Here is an 18,203-nt window from a genome sequence, read left to right as displayed (position 1 = left end):
TTTTCCACTTTATAAGTCATTATAACAATTGAGTTTTTTTTTCTAAAATAGAAGTCATTTTAATTTTCTAAGAACTTTTAGTTTAGTTTTTCGGTCCAAACATTACATTTTTGTCTTGGTCCATGTGTTTTTGAACATTTTATTCCTCAACCATTAGATGTGAAAGAATTTTTTTAGTTAACCAATATAAATTCATTAATTTCACTTGTTGATGCGATTTCCGCAAGTGCACGGTATACGCTTGTAGTAATAAAAGATATCGATCCCCCAGGGAACGTTTTTTAACAAAAACTTATTTTAGATTGGTTAAATTTACTTTTAAGGTTTATAATATGGGAAATCGTTAAATCGGATTTGGTTTTGAAATTGCTAGAATAAGAATTAGATTAGAGTATAACAAATGTTAGAAAATACTTCTGATTTAGGGATAAATTTACAAAACAGAAAGGTTTAGTTCTTTAGAAAAGTAAACAAATGTATTCGTTTGCATTAAGCAAAGAAAACAACTTTAAACTTTGTATAAATTATAACGATGAAATAAACGTCGATTCTTCTAATTTTAGGGCTTTGAACTGCAGTCAATCCTCCTACGGTCGGGTTAGATCGCTACCTTAACCAAATTGATACTCTACTGATGATATCAATTTGCCTAAGTGTTCAACAAAGTTTCCTTGTAAAGATTTTGAATTTAACTACGTTTTAATGAAAACACCAGAACTCACTTCGGATCATTTACCAAAGTGCTACATAAAAATCTATCGAATAGAATGAACTTTATTAGATGAAATATAAATTTGATACAAGTTTACAGAGAACAAGAAGCATGGAAACTTTCGACGACTTGCAAGTGAACGGGTTGTCAATCCTTTTCTTGGGTTTCGTTAGAGTTTGTCAGGCTCAGGGGCGGATCCTCTACTAAATCTTCTCGCTGTAACTTCGTAATAGAGATTCGGTCGGCTACTACCAAAATGTAAACTAATATGAACAAATCTAAACGTTACTGTGTTTGTAATTATTGAATAAACAATGTGTGTACATCATATTGCATTTACAGAAATGAACTCTAAATTCTGAATCGCTTGACTCGGAATTCCTGCATTAATTCTATACTAATCTTCTCTTTTTTCTATATCTCCAACTCTTCATCAACTCTTTATTTATAGATGTTGAAGAGTCGAGATTGAAGTGTCGTGTCCGTTGTGAAGGGTCGTATCCTTTGCGAATGGATGTTTTTATCCACCCAAACGAACGCGTTTCGTCGAAAACGAATGTGTGCGAATGGCTCTCCAGGAATTTCTGAACTTGTCGAGAATGCAAATTCTCGGCCGAGAATGGGGGAGCAATTATTTGGTCTTCGAAATCGTCAAGGGAAAAAGCTGGTGACGCGTGTCGCGACCGAGAATGGAGGATTCTCGGTCGCGTCACGGAGTATTTTCCGTTTCCTCGACCTTTGTCCTCATCCTCGCCCTCGTTTTGGTGTGTTTGATCTTCGTCGTCTTCGACTCCTTTTGTAGGGTTTTTCTTCTGTTTTTAACCTCTTTTCGTTCCTATTTGGATTTTACCAACTATTTTAGGTACCTTGCAAGAAAGAAACATATCTGAAAGTAAAAGTATTCTAAACAGGTATAAATAGTATGAGTTCGAAGCAAAACTGATGTAATTATTGATGATATTTTAGGTATATTTTGGGCTTAACATCACTCTATATTATTCGTATTTCTTAATTTGTGTGAAATTCCTTAGAATGACTCATATAATGGAATAGAATGAGTAAAATGTTTTATACCAGTTCATGATCCTATAAGCAAGTATATATATTGTTAAACTAATAGCAAAAAATAAAAAATAAATACAGCACTTATAATTCATTAATTTTAAACCGAATTTTCATAACAAATTTTTTTTATACCCAATCAAAATTAATAAATCAATTCCAAAACTAGGCATTAGGAAAATTTATATTCAGTAAATTAGAAATTTAAGGACATAATATTAATAATTCATAAAGTTTAAGATTTGTTTGAAATAAAAAATTTAATTTTTTTCAATTGAATAAAAGTTCAACACCATCTCAGATTATTCATGAATAATTATTCTTAGAATGAAAATTATTTCTGAAAATAATCTCTAATCAATAGAAGCAAGAACCAAACAAATTACTATTTGAAATGAGAATTGTAAGTGAACTAAATAAATAAATGGCGAAACTCAAAAAGAGAAGAGAAATCAAGTTTTTTATAAAAGGATTAGCCTAGCAGTTTTTATATTTTATATAGAAATATCTATCTTAAATTCTTATTAAAGGCGGTGGTGTAATAGTAATGTGTAGCATTAGGGATAGAATAGGTGTTTACAAAAAGAAAAAAAATACAATAGATGCAATGTGTAGTATTGGAGAAATTGTATGGTGCTATTATAGTTCCAACTAAACAATCTAGTTGAAACTTGCGTATAAGCAGGGTCCATATTTATATAAAAATATTAAAATAATAAATCTAAAATTAAAATCCGTGTGTTTTCTTCTCCTCCATAACACAAATCAATAAGTTTTCAAACTAAAACTAAAATGAAACATCTCTTAAAAGAATATACTCTTTTTCTCTATATAAGCTGGATTGATTACTGTAAAATAAGGATTTATTACTGAATCTAGATTTTCGTATTAAATTAATATTTAAAATCGAATTTGAAATAGAAATATTAATATAGAAATAAAAAATAAAAAAAAATTAGAAATAAATATTAATAAATAATAAATGAATATTAAATAGAAATATTCAAATTATTAATTTATTTAATTAATTTATATTAATAATTGAAATAGAAATTTAATAGAAAATGAAAAAATTAAATAGAATATTTAAATAAGAAATAAAGCAAAAAGATTCTTGTTTTAATTTTAACTTGATTTTGACTTTCTCTATTAAAGTATGAACAAGTTTCTAGATCTTTTGTTTTTTAATTGATATTCACTTCCTCCATTAAAGCTTGAACAAGCTCCATTCTTTTAAAGGTATGTTCCAATGATAAAATAACTACTGGATTTTCTTTATCCCAATTGTTCTATCTAAGTTGGAACATATATTAAAGATGAATATTCTAGAGGGCAAAAGGAGGAACCCATTTATTTTAGAATATGGTTTTGGTTTTGAAGAACAAAATCATTGATTTTTAACATTAAGATTTTAGTTTTAGTTTGAAACCCTTTGTGCTATGAAGAAACGTGCAAAGAAATGTGCTATGAAGAAACGCACGAGAACAATGAGTATCGATTTTAGTTTCAAGGTTTTTATTTATTTTGTAATTAAATGTGGACCCTGCTGAAATAAATATTTGGACCAATTTTATTGGTTGCAAGTTCCAACTAGATTGTCTAGTTGAAACTGTAATAGCACCATATAATTTCTTGTAGCATTGAAACTTGAGAGGAATAGAATAGTTTCTTCAAAAAAGAAAAGAGAGGAATATAATAGGTGCAACGTGTAAAAGAAAGAAGGTGGGTTGGTGTGGTGTTGGTTGACTTGAAAGAAGTATTTTTATTTTAAAAAAATAATATAAAAAAGAAAGGGAGAACACATTCATGTATGGAATTTGAGGCTTTAAATTTTGTTGAGGCCCTTAGCGCCTTGGGGAACTCCCCCTGGAGCCGGCCCTGCATGAGCTCTAGCCTTGCTAATTTGCAAAAAGTGGTTAAAGCGTCTAATGTATAAGGAAAAATTCAGGCTCAAACGGCATAAGACATACCTCCAGCACCATTTCGTCTTCTGACATCTGTGGTTTCTACGGAGATTTCTAACATGGATGAAGAATCGGTTGAAGATCCTCTAGGGGATGATAACCCTACCGGTGACTGCAACTCAGAATATAGTCCGGAAGATGGAAGTTTTCATGATTATAAGTCGGGGGGCATCCAAGAAGAAGAAATTTAGCTTGATATGTCGTTAGAGATTTCTCACACACACATACGAATGCCCTAGAATCCCTGGATATTATGGAGTATCCTAGCATCATGGATGAGGAGTCACTTATGGAATTCCAATATGAGGAAGATATTCTCTATGATTCTAACTCACAGTTCAGTCAAGAGGATGACAACCCTTCTTACCATGACTCGAGGGGCATGCATGAGGTAGAATTTCAACTAGAATTTATGTTAGTGGTGCTCCAACTCCTCCAAAGTTTCAAGAACCAAAGGTTGTTACGACAGTTATTAATTCAGATGAAAAACCAAGGCAACAGTCCATAATTCTTTTCAACAATGATCAACTTCAGCCTGTCTGCCACCTTGAAAATCCCAAAGGTTCATATTTTTTAACCTTCTTTATTGATTTGGGTTCTAGTTCACAATCAGATTCTTCACATTGGGAACATGATCGTGACAATGGAGTTACTAACATAAAAACTCATATTATTCTTGAAGAAATGTTATTAAATGTCTTGGTATATGAGATAACATGATTTGGTTTTTTCAAACATGTTCGAAAGGCCATTTACGATCGAAATAAGTTGGATTTTTGCCAACATCCCAAATAAGTTGTCGTTTGGCCAACACATAATTAAACAAATAAAAAATAATTTTTTTTTTCATTTTGAAAATACTATTTTGCTTTTTATTTTGCATTTGGAAAATACTATTTTTGGAACTAGGAACCCAAAAATGTTTTTTTATCGATCCTTGCATCCTTAGCACAATCGTTTCATTTTCTATAAGTCAAGTTTAATGCACATTTTACAGCCCAAAAACATTAAAATTAATTGGAAATTAACTTTCTTAGCACGTTCGTACAATCACATGCAAAAGCCAAAGTTGAAATTAACAATATTCGCAAAATATCACCAACACAGCTAAAATTAAAGTAGAAGCCGATGGAATTGGAAATAATCATTCTTCTAAATTACATGTTTATATTTTGCTAAAAAATAAAATAAAATATAAGGTTAAGGTGCAAAAATATCCCTAACGTTTTCGGTGAGGAGCAATTTTACGCCCAACGTCTAAAATGATGCAATTTTACCCCTAACGTTGGAAGCCAAGAGCAATTTTATCCCTAAGGTTGATAAATTGGGTCAATTTGAGAAATAATTCATCAAAATGTCTTTTCGGTCACGAATCTTGTCATCTACACTTCACAAGTCCGTCATTTTATCAGTAACCAATTACAAACATATATTGAGATTTAAAAAAATAAATAAACATATAATTTCTTTTGTACAAATTGGACAAAAAAATTCAAAAAATCCACTAAATTTATAAATATTAATTTTTAATTTTATTATTAAATTATAAAAAATATGATTTTTTTTAGAATGAATTGATATAAAATTGGTGCAGAATAAGAAACAAAAATATTTGTATTTTATAATTTGGATAAAATTGACAAAAACTATTAACGTTAGGGTAAAATTGCTCTTGGCTATCAACGTTAGGAATAAAATTGCACCACTTTAGATGTTAGGAGTAAAATTGCTCCTAACCCAAAATATTAGGGGTAATTTTGCAACTTAACCCTAAAATATACTTTATATTAAGATATAAAAAGTATTGGGCCGTAATAATAAATATAATAAATTTTAGGTTCTATATTAAACTTCGGTTCCACCTTCTCAAGCTGGCTAGCACAAGGCAGCAAGCAAGTTATCATTTTTAGCAACTGCCGGTCAGGGCCAATATCATTTTTAAACCGGAAATACTCTCGAGAAAAAATCAGTGAAGAGAGAAACTTCTTCCTCCTTCCATCACTTCATCGGTTTCAGTGATTAAAATGGGGAGTTCATCCAAGGACAATTCCGGCAGCGATGGAGAGGCATCAAGCGGCGACGCCCCTCCTTCCAATTCATGCGTCTTCGTCGAAGGCGAGCGCGTCTTGGCATATCACGGTCCTCGAATCTACGAGGCCAAGGCATTAATCTGTTTCTCTCTCTTTTGTTCTGTTATTTTTGGCTTTATTTGCAGCTTACATGTGCCTCCGAACCTGTTATTTTAAGTGTGCTTTTCGTTTCTTCAACTACTTATTTCCATACGTATTAATTTTCTCTGTTTAATTCTGTTTCTTTAAGTGTGATCCGTATAGTTTCGGCCAAATCCTTCGTATCTAGTGGTAGCGAGGTAATGGATTCAGTTCAATTGGTATTATGCGAAGCTGTAGAATGCTGAATGTGAAATTAGGGTTTTATACTTTTAGAGATTCAAATTTGTTATTTCCCTGGAAAAATGAAATGGTGTACTTTCCTTTTACCGAGAGGGTGATTTGAGGCGGCACCTTGTGTCCGTGTTTGTGAAAATAGAGTGGTAGTTTCAGAGGATTCATCTTTTCACTTATTTTTGTGTTCAAACGAAATTATGCTATTGTTAATTTCCAACTCACTAGGAAAATTACATAAACAGCTTTAAGGTTCTTTGAAATTTGATGCTGATTTTAAGTAATGGATAGAAAGTCCTTGGTTTCACATGAATGTTATGCTATATAATCTGGTTTCATGAAAACCATTCCATCCATTTGTGTTCTTTTCCTATCTAATTTCTGCCTTACTTCCTGTTTCATCGTGCTAAAACAGAACACTATGATCATTGTATTAAATTCCTGTTTTTACTCTATATGTTTTTATTACTAGGTTCAAAAAGCTGAGCACCGGAAAAATGAATGGAGATATTTTGTTCATTACCTCGTAAGCTACTCTCTTGCTTTTCTCTTATGGTGCTAACGTTTTCTATCTGTATAAGTTGATTATATTACAGCTTATGCCTAATTGCTTATTTTATTGAGTTATTGTAGTATCACTATGGAAGACTACTAATTGATCTTCCATTTGCTGTTTTGTAGGGTTGGAATAAAAAGTGAGTATATATTCTGCTCTATTTTTCCTACTATACTTTTTTTGCTGATATTTTGGAGCATTATGATTGAAAAAGTTCTAGAGATTATTACTCTATGTATCTTTTCTTATTTTCGGCCTAGTATGACCTCAAATTTTAGGTATTTAACTTAGTGATTAATTGATGTCATTTTCACTATCTATAAGGTGGCGCACTGCACACTTTCGAATGCTCTAACATTCTGTGAATTAGTAACTGCTTTAAAAAAAGACTACCATCATATAAATAAACTTGAAAGAGTGGAGCAACAACTGTTTCACATTGCACATTGAACATCAATTTGCAGATACTATCATAATAGCGCCATTTTGTTTCATTCATCTCGTCTGAGAGTTAGGCAAGATAGGGATAAAGAGAACCGGTGTTTGAAGTCTTGTATTTTTTTTATGCTGGTCTTTATATTATTATTTCAAAATCAACCTACGGACTATAAATTTATAATGCAAACCAAAATAATCTCATTTGTATTATTAACTAGTTGTATGACATATAATATGCATGCCTCAGCGTTGATTTGGTGAGAAGGAGAAATAAAGAACATCAAATTAAATATTTCAGGAGAATACGATAGGTAGTAACTAGGTGCAGGGAACGGAAGAAAGTATTGATTTTTGGATTTCTGAAAGTCGCATATAACTAATGCAATATATTCTTTATTCTGTAAATTAACAGACTTTAACTATACAAATGTTGGTAGAGGTTAATTAAATTTCATATTTGTAATAGTAAAGCATGCATATATAGATGCATCACCACTTGAGATATGTTTTTCTGTAGAAATATTGTTTATACCAAACTGGCGAGTCATGTGGAATTATCAAAGACATCCTCTTTTTTTTTTTTTTTTTTTATTTTATTTAAGTACAGAACATGTGCATAGATAAGGTTTGTTAGTAATGGAATTGTCTAACATGTCAGGTAGTGTCATAGTGACTTATATATACATTGGGCTGCCTGAGGAGTCATGTTGAATGAGCTCATCCCTGTTTTTATATATGCAAATTATCATTGTTAAGTGGGATCACATGGATATTTAGAAAAGAAACCATACAGATTGTCTTAAGGTATATGAAAAAGGAACAATGTAAGATTATACACATAGATATAACAACTTTTTAGGAAAGCAAAAACAAAATTTGCTTTCGAACAATCAGGGGCGAGTGGAATTAAACCTACAGGATGGAATCATATATGGAATTGTTGACCCTCTTCTTTTCAAACAGAAACTAAAGGATTTGCATTGATTAAACATTTGAAACCCTCTTAAAAGACTTTGTTCATTTGAATGCGTTATGTGCTTTTAGTTAAACCTACAGGATGGAATCATATATGGAATTGTTGACCCTCTTCTTTTCAAACAGAAACTAAAGGAGTTGCATTGATTGAACATTTGAAACCCTCTTAAAAGACTTTGTTCATTTGAATGCGTTATGTGCGTTTAGTTTAAAACTAATCTCATTCGAATTTACTTTATAGATCAAAGGTTGCCCCAAAATTTGTATTTTGTATGTGGTAGTTTTCTTTCATTAATAAGCATCCCCTTTTTGGGAAAGGGATACAGAAATCATTACTGTGGCTTGGACATATTGCCAACAGTTGGGATGAATGGATAGGCACGGACCGGCTTTTGAAACATACTGAAGAGAATGTCAGTAAACAGCAGACCCTTGAGAAAAAACAGGGCATAGACAGGAATTCAAAGCTTGGACGTTCTGGGCAGACCAAGCCAAAAACCTCCGCCGGTTAGCTTCACTTCTTTGTTTTTGAAATTTTCATTTTAAGTTTCTAATGCAAGTCAAAACTTTATGCAGTTTCTACATCACTTCAAAAAGGTCTTCCGTTTATGCAACTCTCTCTTTTCTGCAGCTGCTTATTGAGAATTGTTCCTTTTCATTTAAAATGCATTTAGCTGTCTTTACACAACTGTTTCGTTCCTGTTTATGTGAGAAACTATCCTTTATATTTCCGTTTTCCAGAAAGGACTCTTTTTTATCTATTTGTCTTTCTGTCACTCTCTTTCTTTTCCTCCATTCTCCTCTCTTTGTTGTGCACTTTTTCAATTAATTCTCATTTTATACTCATAGAGAAAAACCAAATTTCAATATGTTTTAAAATAGTAATGATTCCTTTTCGATTTCTTCTAGTATATTAAGTAGTTTGAGCACAGATTACTAATCCAAGGGCTTGATTCACCATCCATCACTCCATTTACTACTATTGGTGGCTCCCTCTACTATGCACACCGAAGTCTTATAATTAGTGGAAGAGGGCTTTGGCACTAATATGGCTATCTTTCGTTCTGGTGAATGGAGATTTGCAGATTCTTATCTGGTTATGTTTGATGACTTTAACTAAGCTCTCAATTTCTTTCAGACTCTTCACTGTTTAAACATATAATCAATGACATTATTAGGACTTGAACTATTTGTTGTGTGACTTGTGTCATATATTGCTTTGTGTATATCTAGTTTCATTTTAGGACCATGGCTATTAAATTGTGCTATCAAGGTTCCTTTACTTTGGAAATACATAGAATTTCGTTAATTTGGTTAGTAAGTGTCACTTGTTTTGATTTTCCAGATGCAAAAGTGGATAAGGAAGATACTAAAAACAATGGTTCGTTCTTGAAGCTCTATACCTTCTTTTTGTTTTTGTTCTTATTTTTATCTTTGATTTGTGATTAATCTATTGCCTTTTTCTCTTCTTCATAGTAGATTCGTTCATGTATTGGGTCTGTTAGCAACCCTGCTTCTTCTTATATTTAAATTTGGATGTCTTTAGGTTGTTATATAGTTATGTATGCTTCCTATCAGAACTGCACCAATGAATTTAGTGTTGGTGAGCTTCAAAAATAGATATGAGAACATTGGTCTTTTCCCCTGTATTCTCGTCAATTTAGAAAAATTATTGCACTCAGCTATATCTTTTTCCTATAGCAGTGTAGTGTTAGTATAACATGTATAACATGTCAAAATGAAATGTTTTCTTAGCAAAATTTCTTTCAACCTGATGTACATTGCATTAGCATGCACTGGATAGTGCCATAAGCTGATGTATTTTATTTTTATGTTGCGGGGATTGCCCAACATATGATTTTTACAGGACTGTTAAACATAAAATTTTAAAATGTTTCACTAAATGCATCTATTAGAGTCTTTGGTTTTAAGATCTTTTTGTAGAAATCCTTAGAATTTAAATTTTCCAATGGTTCATAATCTATTACATTCATGTCTTTGATGATATGGTATTGTTTGGATGGAAACTTTTTATAAAGTATTGCTTCTTTCTGCAGTGGCAAAAGGGAAGAAGCGCAAGACCGACTCAGGAATTGAGGTCAGTTTTTTTTTTGTTGTTTTTTCCCCAATTTACAAGTGACTAAGGGATTGAGGTGAATTTTGTATTCTTTTTTCCAATTTACCTCTTGCTTGTACTGCTTGTTCATTTGAGCTATTTGTTGGATGCTATAGCTTTTGCATGGAAGAGATTTTTTCTAGCTCCCTTCTTATAGTTATAGACATGATAAGTTTTTTGATGGGATTCATCATAGTGGAAAAGAAAATAAGAAAAAGAATTGCATTATCCTTTCAAGTTACACTTCTTGTTGATTTTAAACATACTGTCTTCTGAATCAGTAAATACTGTTATTTACTGCTTAATGTTAAATGCACACATCCATTACCACACAAATTCTTAATTTTTGGAAGCTTCAAATGTTTTTCTTTGGTTTTCTCAACTTTTGAGAAGTTTTTCCTTGTGTTACATGTTTTACTACCTTGGGTCAAGTTGTACAAACACCTCATGCATAGCTTCTTTTTGGGGAGCTTCAAATGTCTTATTTGATTTCTAAAGCTCTTGAGTGGTATTATGGCATAAAATAAAACCTTTAGAAGGATAATTTGTCTGCGGACAAGCTTGTGAAGATTCAAATACCATCAACACTTAAAAGGCAGCTTGTGGATGATTGGGAATTTGTCACTCAGCAGGATAAGGTATGTATCATATCATGAACTGTTGGGATCCTTTTATTTCATTAATTATTTATTGCTCTTGCAGATATAGTCAAATGAATATATATATATATTTTTTTTGTTGCAGTAGTGTAGTAAATGTTGTTGTCGTGTGACCAAGAGGTCACGGGTTCGAGTCTTAGGAGCGGCCTCTTGCCAAATAAATTGGTAGGGGAAGGCTTGCTCCCAGTACACCCTTGTGGTGGGACCCCTCTCCGGATCGCTCAGCGGGGACGCGTAGTGCACCGGGCCGCCCTTTTAGTAGTGTAGTAAATGCTGCAATCTTAGGGTTTCCTGAATTCTTTTTACACAGCTTAATCCATTTTGTTGTTCCTATGATGGCATCATTTAAGCTGAAAGTAAATATAATATTATGTGAGAGAGGTCGATGCAGAAGAAACTAATCCTTGCTAGAGAATTCAGCTATGATGCACGAAAATGAAACGGAAATGGAAACGTGGAAATGGAATTTTTGAAAAATATAGGAAACGGAAACGGAATCATTTCGGGACTAAGGCTTTGTTGTTGTTGTTGTTGTTATAGGAAACGGAAACGTGTAAATATTAAAAATATAGGGCCATATTTATAAATATTAAAAAAATATAATAAACTTAAAAATAATGATAAATTATAAATACATACAATAATTATTGATAAAACATAAAAAATGTAAAATTTATAATTCCATAATTGAAATTAAAATAGTCTAAAATAATTAACATAGTTACTCCACCATGAAAGTTAAATTTTTTATGTTAAAAAAATAAAAAAGAAATATAGTGGAGACTTCTGGAATATCTTTATCTGAAAAAATTACATTCATAGCAATATAAAGAATATAAAGAGTCCAACCAAACACATTCCAGAAACCTCCAGACACAAAAAAAAAAAAAAAACCGAGAAAAAATTGAAACCCAGACCAGACTGTATTTGAAGAAGAAACGATCTCGAAGAAGAAGAAGAAATCGGAGTACCCAGACTCAAAGAAGAGGAAATCAGAGTTTCATTTCAGTATTAAGAAGAAGATTAACAAATAGACAGAGAGCTTCCAGATAACTGCGTTTTTTCTCAAGTCGGAAGATCGTTTTCAATCTCAAGAAAATTACTAATTGGAGAAATTATGTGTGGTAAGTATTCAAAATTTTGGAAACGCGTTTCAATGTTTCTGTAACCCTGAAACGTTCCGTTTCCGTTTCCCACATCTTGTGGAAACATTGAAACGTTGGATGCTGAACGTTTCCGTGCTTCATAGGAATTCAGAACTAACAATAACTGTAACCAAGCCTTAGTTCCTATTTGTTTGGGTGAGCTATATAGATTCTTTTCCATTCATTTCTGTTCCTTATGAGATCCTCTCAAAGATCTAACAATCAACCTTCATCCAAGTTAATCTCGGTCTTCCTCTATCCATCTTAGCTATATATCAAGGTACGAGTGTATAGTAGGGCATCATGTTTCTGTCAGAAACTTAATCCCCATTCTTCATGGCTGTTCATTACCCCTTGTTTGTGTTCCAGCTTGAATCATACTGGCTGGAACAACAGTTGAATGTGGATTCATCTGTTTGATGTGCATTATGAATTAATTCTACTAAATTCTATCTTGATTCTCAATTATTTCTCCCATTAAATCAGAGTGCTACTTGATTTTTAAACTTTATCCGTTATTTTATTTTTTGTTTGGTGTGTGTGTGTACCCTGCCTCAGATTAAAACTAAATTAACTTTAAGTGGGTGATCTCACTCCTGAATGAAGGGAAGCATAATTTTACTGGATAAAAGTGCTGAATCCGTGAACATGAGAGATCAAGAGATAGCATTAGCCTGCACCCTGCATAAATCTCATGTAATTCAAAGTGGCCTGCCCACATTCTGAATGAAAAGAAGCCAAAACTATAGTCGCATCCTTTTCAACTTTGGAGAATTTTACCTGTGAAACAACAATTTTCAAAGAAATTTTAATGATTTCTTAGCCACATGTTTTTATTTTATAGTTGATTTCATGGTCTTACAAGCTTGCAATAGAAGATACTTTTTTTTTTGGTTTCCCTAGCAAGCGCATAGAAAGTACAATTTGCAATTATATGGAAAAAGATATTCCTTTTTTTTTTTTTTTTTCCCCACTATGCTCGTTTTTCTGATTTACCTTTTCTCCTATGCAGCTTGTCAAACTTCCACGGTCACCTACTGTGGATGATATTTTGGCCAAGTACCTGGAATACAGGTCAAAAAAGGATGGGATGTAAGTTCTTACATCCTTTCTAGTTGAAATTGCATGAATCAGCTGTGATTAAATTAGATTTTGGCTCTAATATACATGATATAACCTGAGCCCCTCACACGCTTCTAGAAACCCTTATTTTTAAGTTAGAATTGCCTTGTTAAATATGCCTGCTTTAGGTTATAATTGCTTGGTTATGTACGCAAAGACCTCTTTCAGTTGTTCTATTTGCAATTTCTTCCTGTCTTGATTCCGTCATCTATTTTCTAGATGAGTATTTAGGATGTTTTAGCTTGCACTCATAGCAGTGGTGTGTCTGTGCTTTTGTCAACACAGGATGACAGATTCAGTAGGAGAAATTTTGAAAGGGATACGCAGCTACTTTGACAAAGCATTACCAGTGCTGCTCTTATACAAGAAAGAGCGCCAGCAGTATGATGATGCTGTAAAAAATGACACGTCTCCGGCAACCATATATGGCGGGGAACATCTATTGCGCCTCTTTGGTAGGGTTGATAGCTCGATGTTTATGAATTTTGGTTTGCCTTAGTTTGGTATTCTTAGGTTATCTGCTTTGTTGATCATGTACCTTAGGTTCTATGCATGAATTACTTTCATTTCATTTTGAACCCTTTTGTTCATTTTGCTGACAAATATTTTCATTTTTACTGAACTGATCTAACTTTTCCCATATCTATTCCCTTTTTTTTTTTATCTTTGCAGTCAAGTTACCTGAGCTATTGGCGTATGTGAATATTGAAGAGGATACATTGACACGCTTGCAGCAGAAATTACTCGACTTTCTCAAGTATCTGCTACATCTTTGCATTTCAAATTAATATTTAATATTCCTTGATGAAAGTTGATGCTAAGAACTCGGGTCAGACAGATGCATGTTCACCTATACCACATCCTCATAGTGGTTTGCATGCAAGGGAGTTCCTTAAATTGAAAGATTCTTTACCAAGGAATCATTCAGCCAGCTATTATTTTATTGCAGTTGTTTCCACACACTAAAGCATGCTTAGTAATGAGTTATAAACTGAACTTTTCTTTCCAAAAGTTGAGATAATTATTCAACCATGCTTCTGCAAAATAATCGATAATGAGGATTATTTAGTAATTAGTAGGAGTGTTCTTGAAAGAATTTTCATCATTGAAAAAAAAGAAAAAAAAAAAAACCTGAGAAACAAGTTGCTAGTTTTCTCGGTGAATGAGATACTATGTGGGCAATAATCATCTATCTCACTGATAATGAAATTTCAGTAGATATTTTTCAAGCCTATTGTGTAAACTTTTCTGGTTCAATATGTACTTTTCCATTTTTTGTTAAATCATGCTTGTAGCATTTATGATCAACCTTTAGTGCCTGACATGATATTTGTATGACCCCTGCAGATTTCTGCAGAAGAATCAGAGTACTTTCTTCCTTTCAGCTTATGATGGTTCTAAAGTCTCTGAGGGTAAAGGCAAAGGGAAGGATGACTGAGCAGGTAGCCAAATGCTCTATCTTATCTGTTATTTCCTATCATTAGCTGGCAAAAGTTGTGGGTGAGCATTTGACCATATTGCATATCATCTCATTTCATCTGCTGCTGTGTGCGGATTTAACAGAACAGGCAGATGGAGCATCTAGTGTTGTTGTAACAATAACATTTTCACTTTTATTTCAGGCAGATGGAGCATCTAGTGTTGTTGTAACAATAACATTTCACTTTTATTTCATTTTTTGACGACGCAATTTTTGATGGATCGTCCATCAATTATTGGCGTAGCATGCAACTCTTGACCTAATCTAGGCGATTGATATGTGCATTAAATATATATGAACCGAGAACCAATGCAAAGTACTTGACCTAATATAGGTGATTGATATGTGCATTAAATATATATGAACTGAGAGCCAATGCAAAATGTGACACTTCGTTGCAAAAACGAATTCTGTGCTTATGTGAAGCTGAATAATTTAGTAGCACCTGCCATTTGTCACTAAATGGCATGTATGCTTTGCATTTACAGAAGAAATGCATCAGTAAGTGATTGTTCAGGTTAGGGGTGACAAATACCGGTTAGTGTCAAATGAGTCAATCTAATTCAATTCAAAAAATGTCTTGTCAATTCAATCGGGTTAGTTTTAATTTTGTCTTGTGTTTGTAGGTCACATACAATTTTTATTACTTATTTTGACTATGACATTTTATGTCTAACAGAGTTAACCTAGATCTGTTAGACCTAGATCATTCATTGGGCTAGGCCACTTAGGTCCAAATTGAATTAAAGTTTTTGTCATCAAAGAGCTTTAGAAGAGTTAAAAGCATCCCACATTGTTTAGAAATCACTTTACAGTGATATTTATAAAGAAGGTTCTCACACACGTGGATATGTTTCAGGGGTAGCTCACTTTTGTGAAAGGGTGAGGACCTATTTGATACCTGACTACCACGTCGTCGTCCGATCCGGACCGAGTCGGGTTGGTGTGATGTTTACTCTGTATTTTTTGGAATAATAATTAATATTAATTTATTTTTTCGAATTATTTAATTAAATTTTCTATTTCTCAAACAGTTCTTTTTGATTTGGTCTTCCATGAGCTAGTTTTTCATGTTTTCCATTTCTTTGATTTCTCTTCACACCATCTCCACTAAACTAGTACACAAGAACCATATTTTATTTTATAAACACCAGTTGTGATTTTCATTTTTAACACTGAAAAATACTTCTGCTTTTTGAAATTTGAAACTGAGCAACAAAATAGAGTTCAGACTGTGCAATAGGACTCGGATTTTTCTTTTAGAGGGTTATTTTATCCTGGAGGCAATTGAAATTACACACTGTTTGTACTTTCTGGCAGTTTTACAAACGTCTTAATGAGAGTGGCATCGTTCGCGATTTATCCCATTACTGTGTTTGGTAAAAGTGTTTTTCCTGCTGTTCTAACAAATTTAAGACGATTTACTACTATTATGGCTACCAAATAAATCAATAGATTGTTTGATATCAACAAGCCATTCCGATTTGAGGGGGATCACTTTTGAAGGTGGAAACCAAAAATGATGTTATATCTTACTACGGAAAATGTGGTTTCTCTCTTTACCTGACTGAAGAACAATAAAATTTTGTTGCAATGATTTTTGAGATCAACCTTATAGGTTGGATGAGATGGGTGGTAAGTAGACACCAGTGTTTCTTGCCATGTTTGCTATGATAGAAATATGTTCAAAAAATATAATGTTATGACCAAGAATAAGAAAGTGCTGTTGGATGAATTCCCCATCACTATTGTTGCTGGAATTGGTAGTGTGAAATTGAGCTTCACATCTGAAAAGACTTTATCTTCTCAACAAGGTGGGGTTCACTCAGGGACAGATTTGTTTACTAATACAAAAATAATGTGTTTGTAGGAAAATGTTATGGGACTGAAGGTATATTTAAACTGAATGTTGAAGTTAATAAAATGAGTTTCTGTTTATACCTTATGTACATTTAATGTTTGGCATGTTTGCTTTTGTCATGTTAATAAGCGTATCATTAAGAATATGAGTAACTTAGATTTAATTTCAAAGTTGAATTTAAAAGAGTTCATGAAATGTGATTATTGTAGTCAGGTAAAAATCACAGAAACATCTCATAAATATGTGATTAGGAATTCTAAACTTTTAGAATTAATTCATTCGAATATATGTGAATTAGATGGAAAATTGACCAGAAATGATAAACATTACTTTATAACTTTGATTGATGATTGCTCTGATTTTATTTTTGTATATTTGATGAAAAATAAAAGTGAAACTTTTGATATGTTTAAATATTCATTGTTGAAATAGAAAATCAATGCAATAAGTTAAGAGATTTTATAGTGATAGAGGCACATGATATGATTCTAGCACGTTTACTGACTTTTATAAATTATAAGGAATTATATTATGAAACCACTGCACCATATTCACAAAAAATGAATGGAAAAGCCGAAAGGAAGAATATGACATAGTATATGACACTGATAGAGTTTGTAGTAACTATAATGCTTAGTTTATGTGCTGTCTCCCATTGGTGGGGAGAAATTCTATTGATTGTTTGTTATGTGTTTAATAGTCTAGTAAAATCTCTCCTTATAAGATTTTAAAAAATAGAACACCAAACTTGTCTTATTTTGGAACTTGAGGCCGTCTGGCTTATGTTAGAATTCATGACTCTAAGAGAGTCACACTTGCTAGTAGGGCTTATGAATGTATATTTATTAAATATGTTGCGAATAGTAAAACATATAGGTTATATGATTTGAATGCACATATTATTTTGGAATCAAATGATACTGATTTTTATAAAAATATATTTCCCTTTAATTTGAGAAATAGTGAGGGTGCATCATCTAGTAACATGCCCGTTGTTAGACCTATAATACATAATGAGAATGGAGAATATGAATCTAGAAGAAGTAAGAGGCCTAGAGTCTCTAAAGACTTTCGTCCTGACTTTTATGCATTCACAGGAGGGGATGATCCACTTACCTTACAAGAAGCCCTCACTTCTTTAGATGCTGATTTATGGTAAGAAGCCATCAATAATGAAATGGACTCACTTGAGTCAAACAAAACTTGGCACTTAATAGACTTACCACCAGGTTATAAACTAATAGCTTGTAAATGGATCCTTAAACAGAAACTGAAACTTGATGGTTTAGTTGATAAGTATAAGGCACGCCTTGTCGCTATAAGCTTTAGACAAAGAGAGAATGTAGATTTCTTTGACACCTATTCACATGTTACTAGAATTACATTTATTCATGTTTTGATTGCTATTGCTTCTGTATACAATCTTGTTGTGCATCAAATAGATGTTAAAACTACCCTTTTCAATGGCGAATTCGAAAAAGAGGTCTATATGGATCAAACTGAGGGTTTTGTAATTTATGATCAAGCCCATAAAATGTGTAAGTTAGATAAGTCTTAGTATGACCTAGAACAAGCACCTAAACAATGACAAGAAATTTTTGACAATCTGATTATTTCAAATGGATTCAAGATGAATGAAAGTGATAAATGCATCTACTATGAATATGAAAACAATGTTTGCACTATTATATCCTTATATATTGATGACTTG

General features: G+C 32.5%; 1 protein-coding gene across 4 annotated transcripts; it reads left to right on the top strand.

The window, feature by feature from the left end:
• Nucleotides 1-5,625: 5,625 nt before the first annotated feature.
• On the top strand, nt 5,626-16,526 carry LOC136229263 (protein MRG1). Of its 4 annotated transcripts, none has more exons than XM_066017921.1 (12): nt 5,626-5,900; nt 6,613-6,666; nt 6,822-6,835; nt 8,471-8,616; nt 9,455-9,490; nt 10,167-10,207; nt 10,762-10,863; nt 13,042-13,121; nt 13,437-13,606; nt 13,824-13,908; nt 14,499-14,593; nt 15,491-16,526. In XM_066017921.1, exons 1-11 carry the CDS (start codon nt 5,763-5,765, stop codon nt 14,587-14,589), a joined length of 957 nt encoding a protein of 318 aa, XP_065873993.1. In that variant the 5' UTR covers nt 5,626-5,762; the 3' UTR covers nt 14,590-14,593; nt 15,491-16,526. The 4 variants fall into 4 exon arrangements, with proteins under 4 accessions (XP_065873993.1, XP_065873992.1, XP_065873991.1 ...); XM_066017920.1 differs by lacking the exon at nt 15,491-16,526 and adding an exon at nt 14,774-14,894; XM_066017919.1 differs by lacking the exon at nt 15,491-16,526 and adding an exon at nt 14,720-14,894.
• Nucleotides 16,527-18,203: the final 1,677 nt, after the last annotated feature.

This window comes from Euphorbia lathyris, chromosome 5 (genome assembly GCF_963576675.1).
Source record: "Euphorbia lathyris chromosome 5, ddEupLath1.1, whole genome shotgun sequence".
NCBI classification, from domain to species: Eukaryota; Viridiplantae; Streptophyta; class Magnoliopsida; order Malpighiales; family Euphorbiaceae; genus Euphorbia; species Euphorbia lathyris.
The sequence above is the reverse complement of the archived record's forward strand: the minus strand, read 5'-3'. Positions and strand labels throughout refer to the sequence as shown.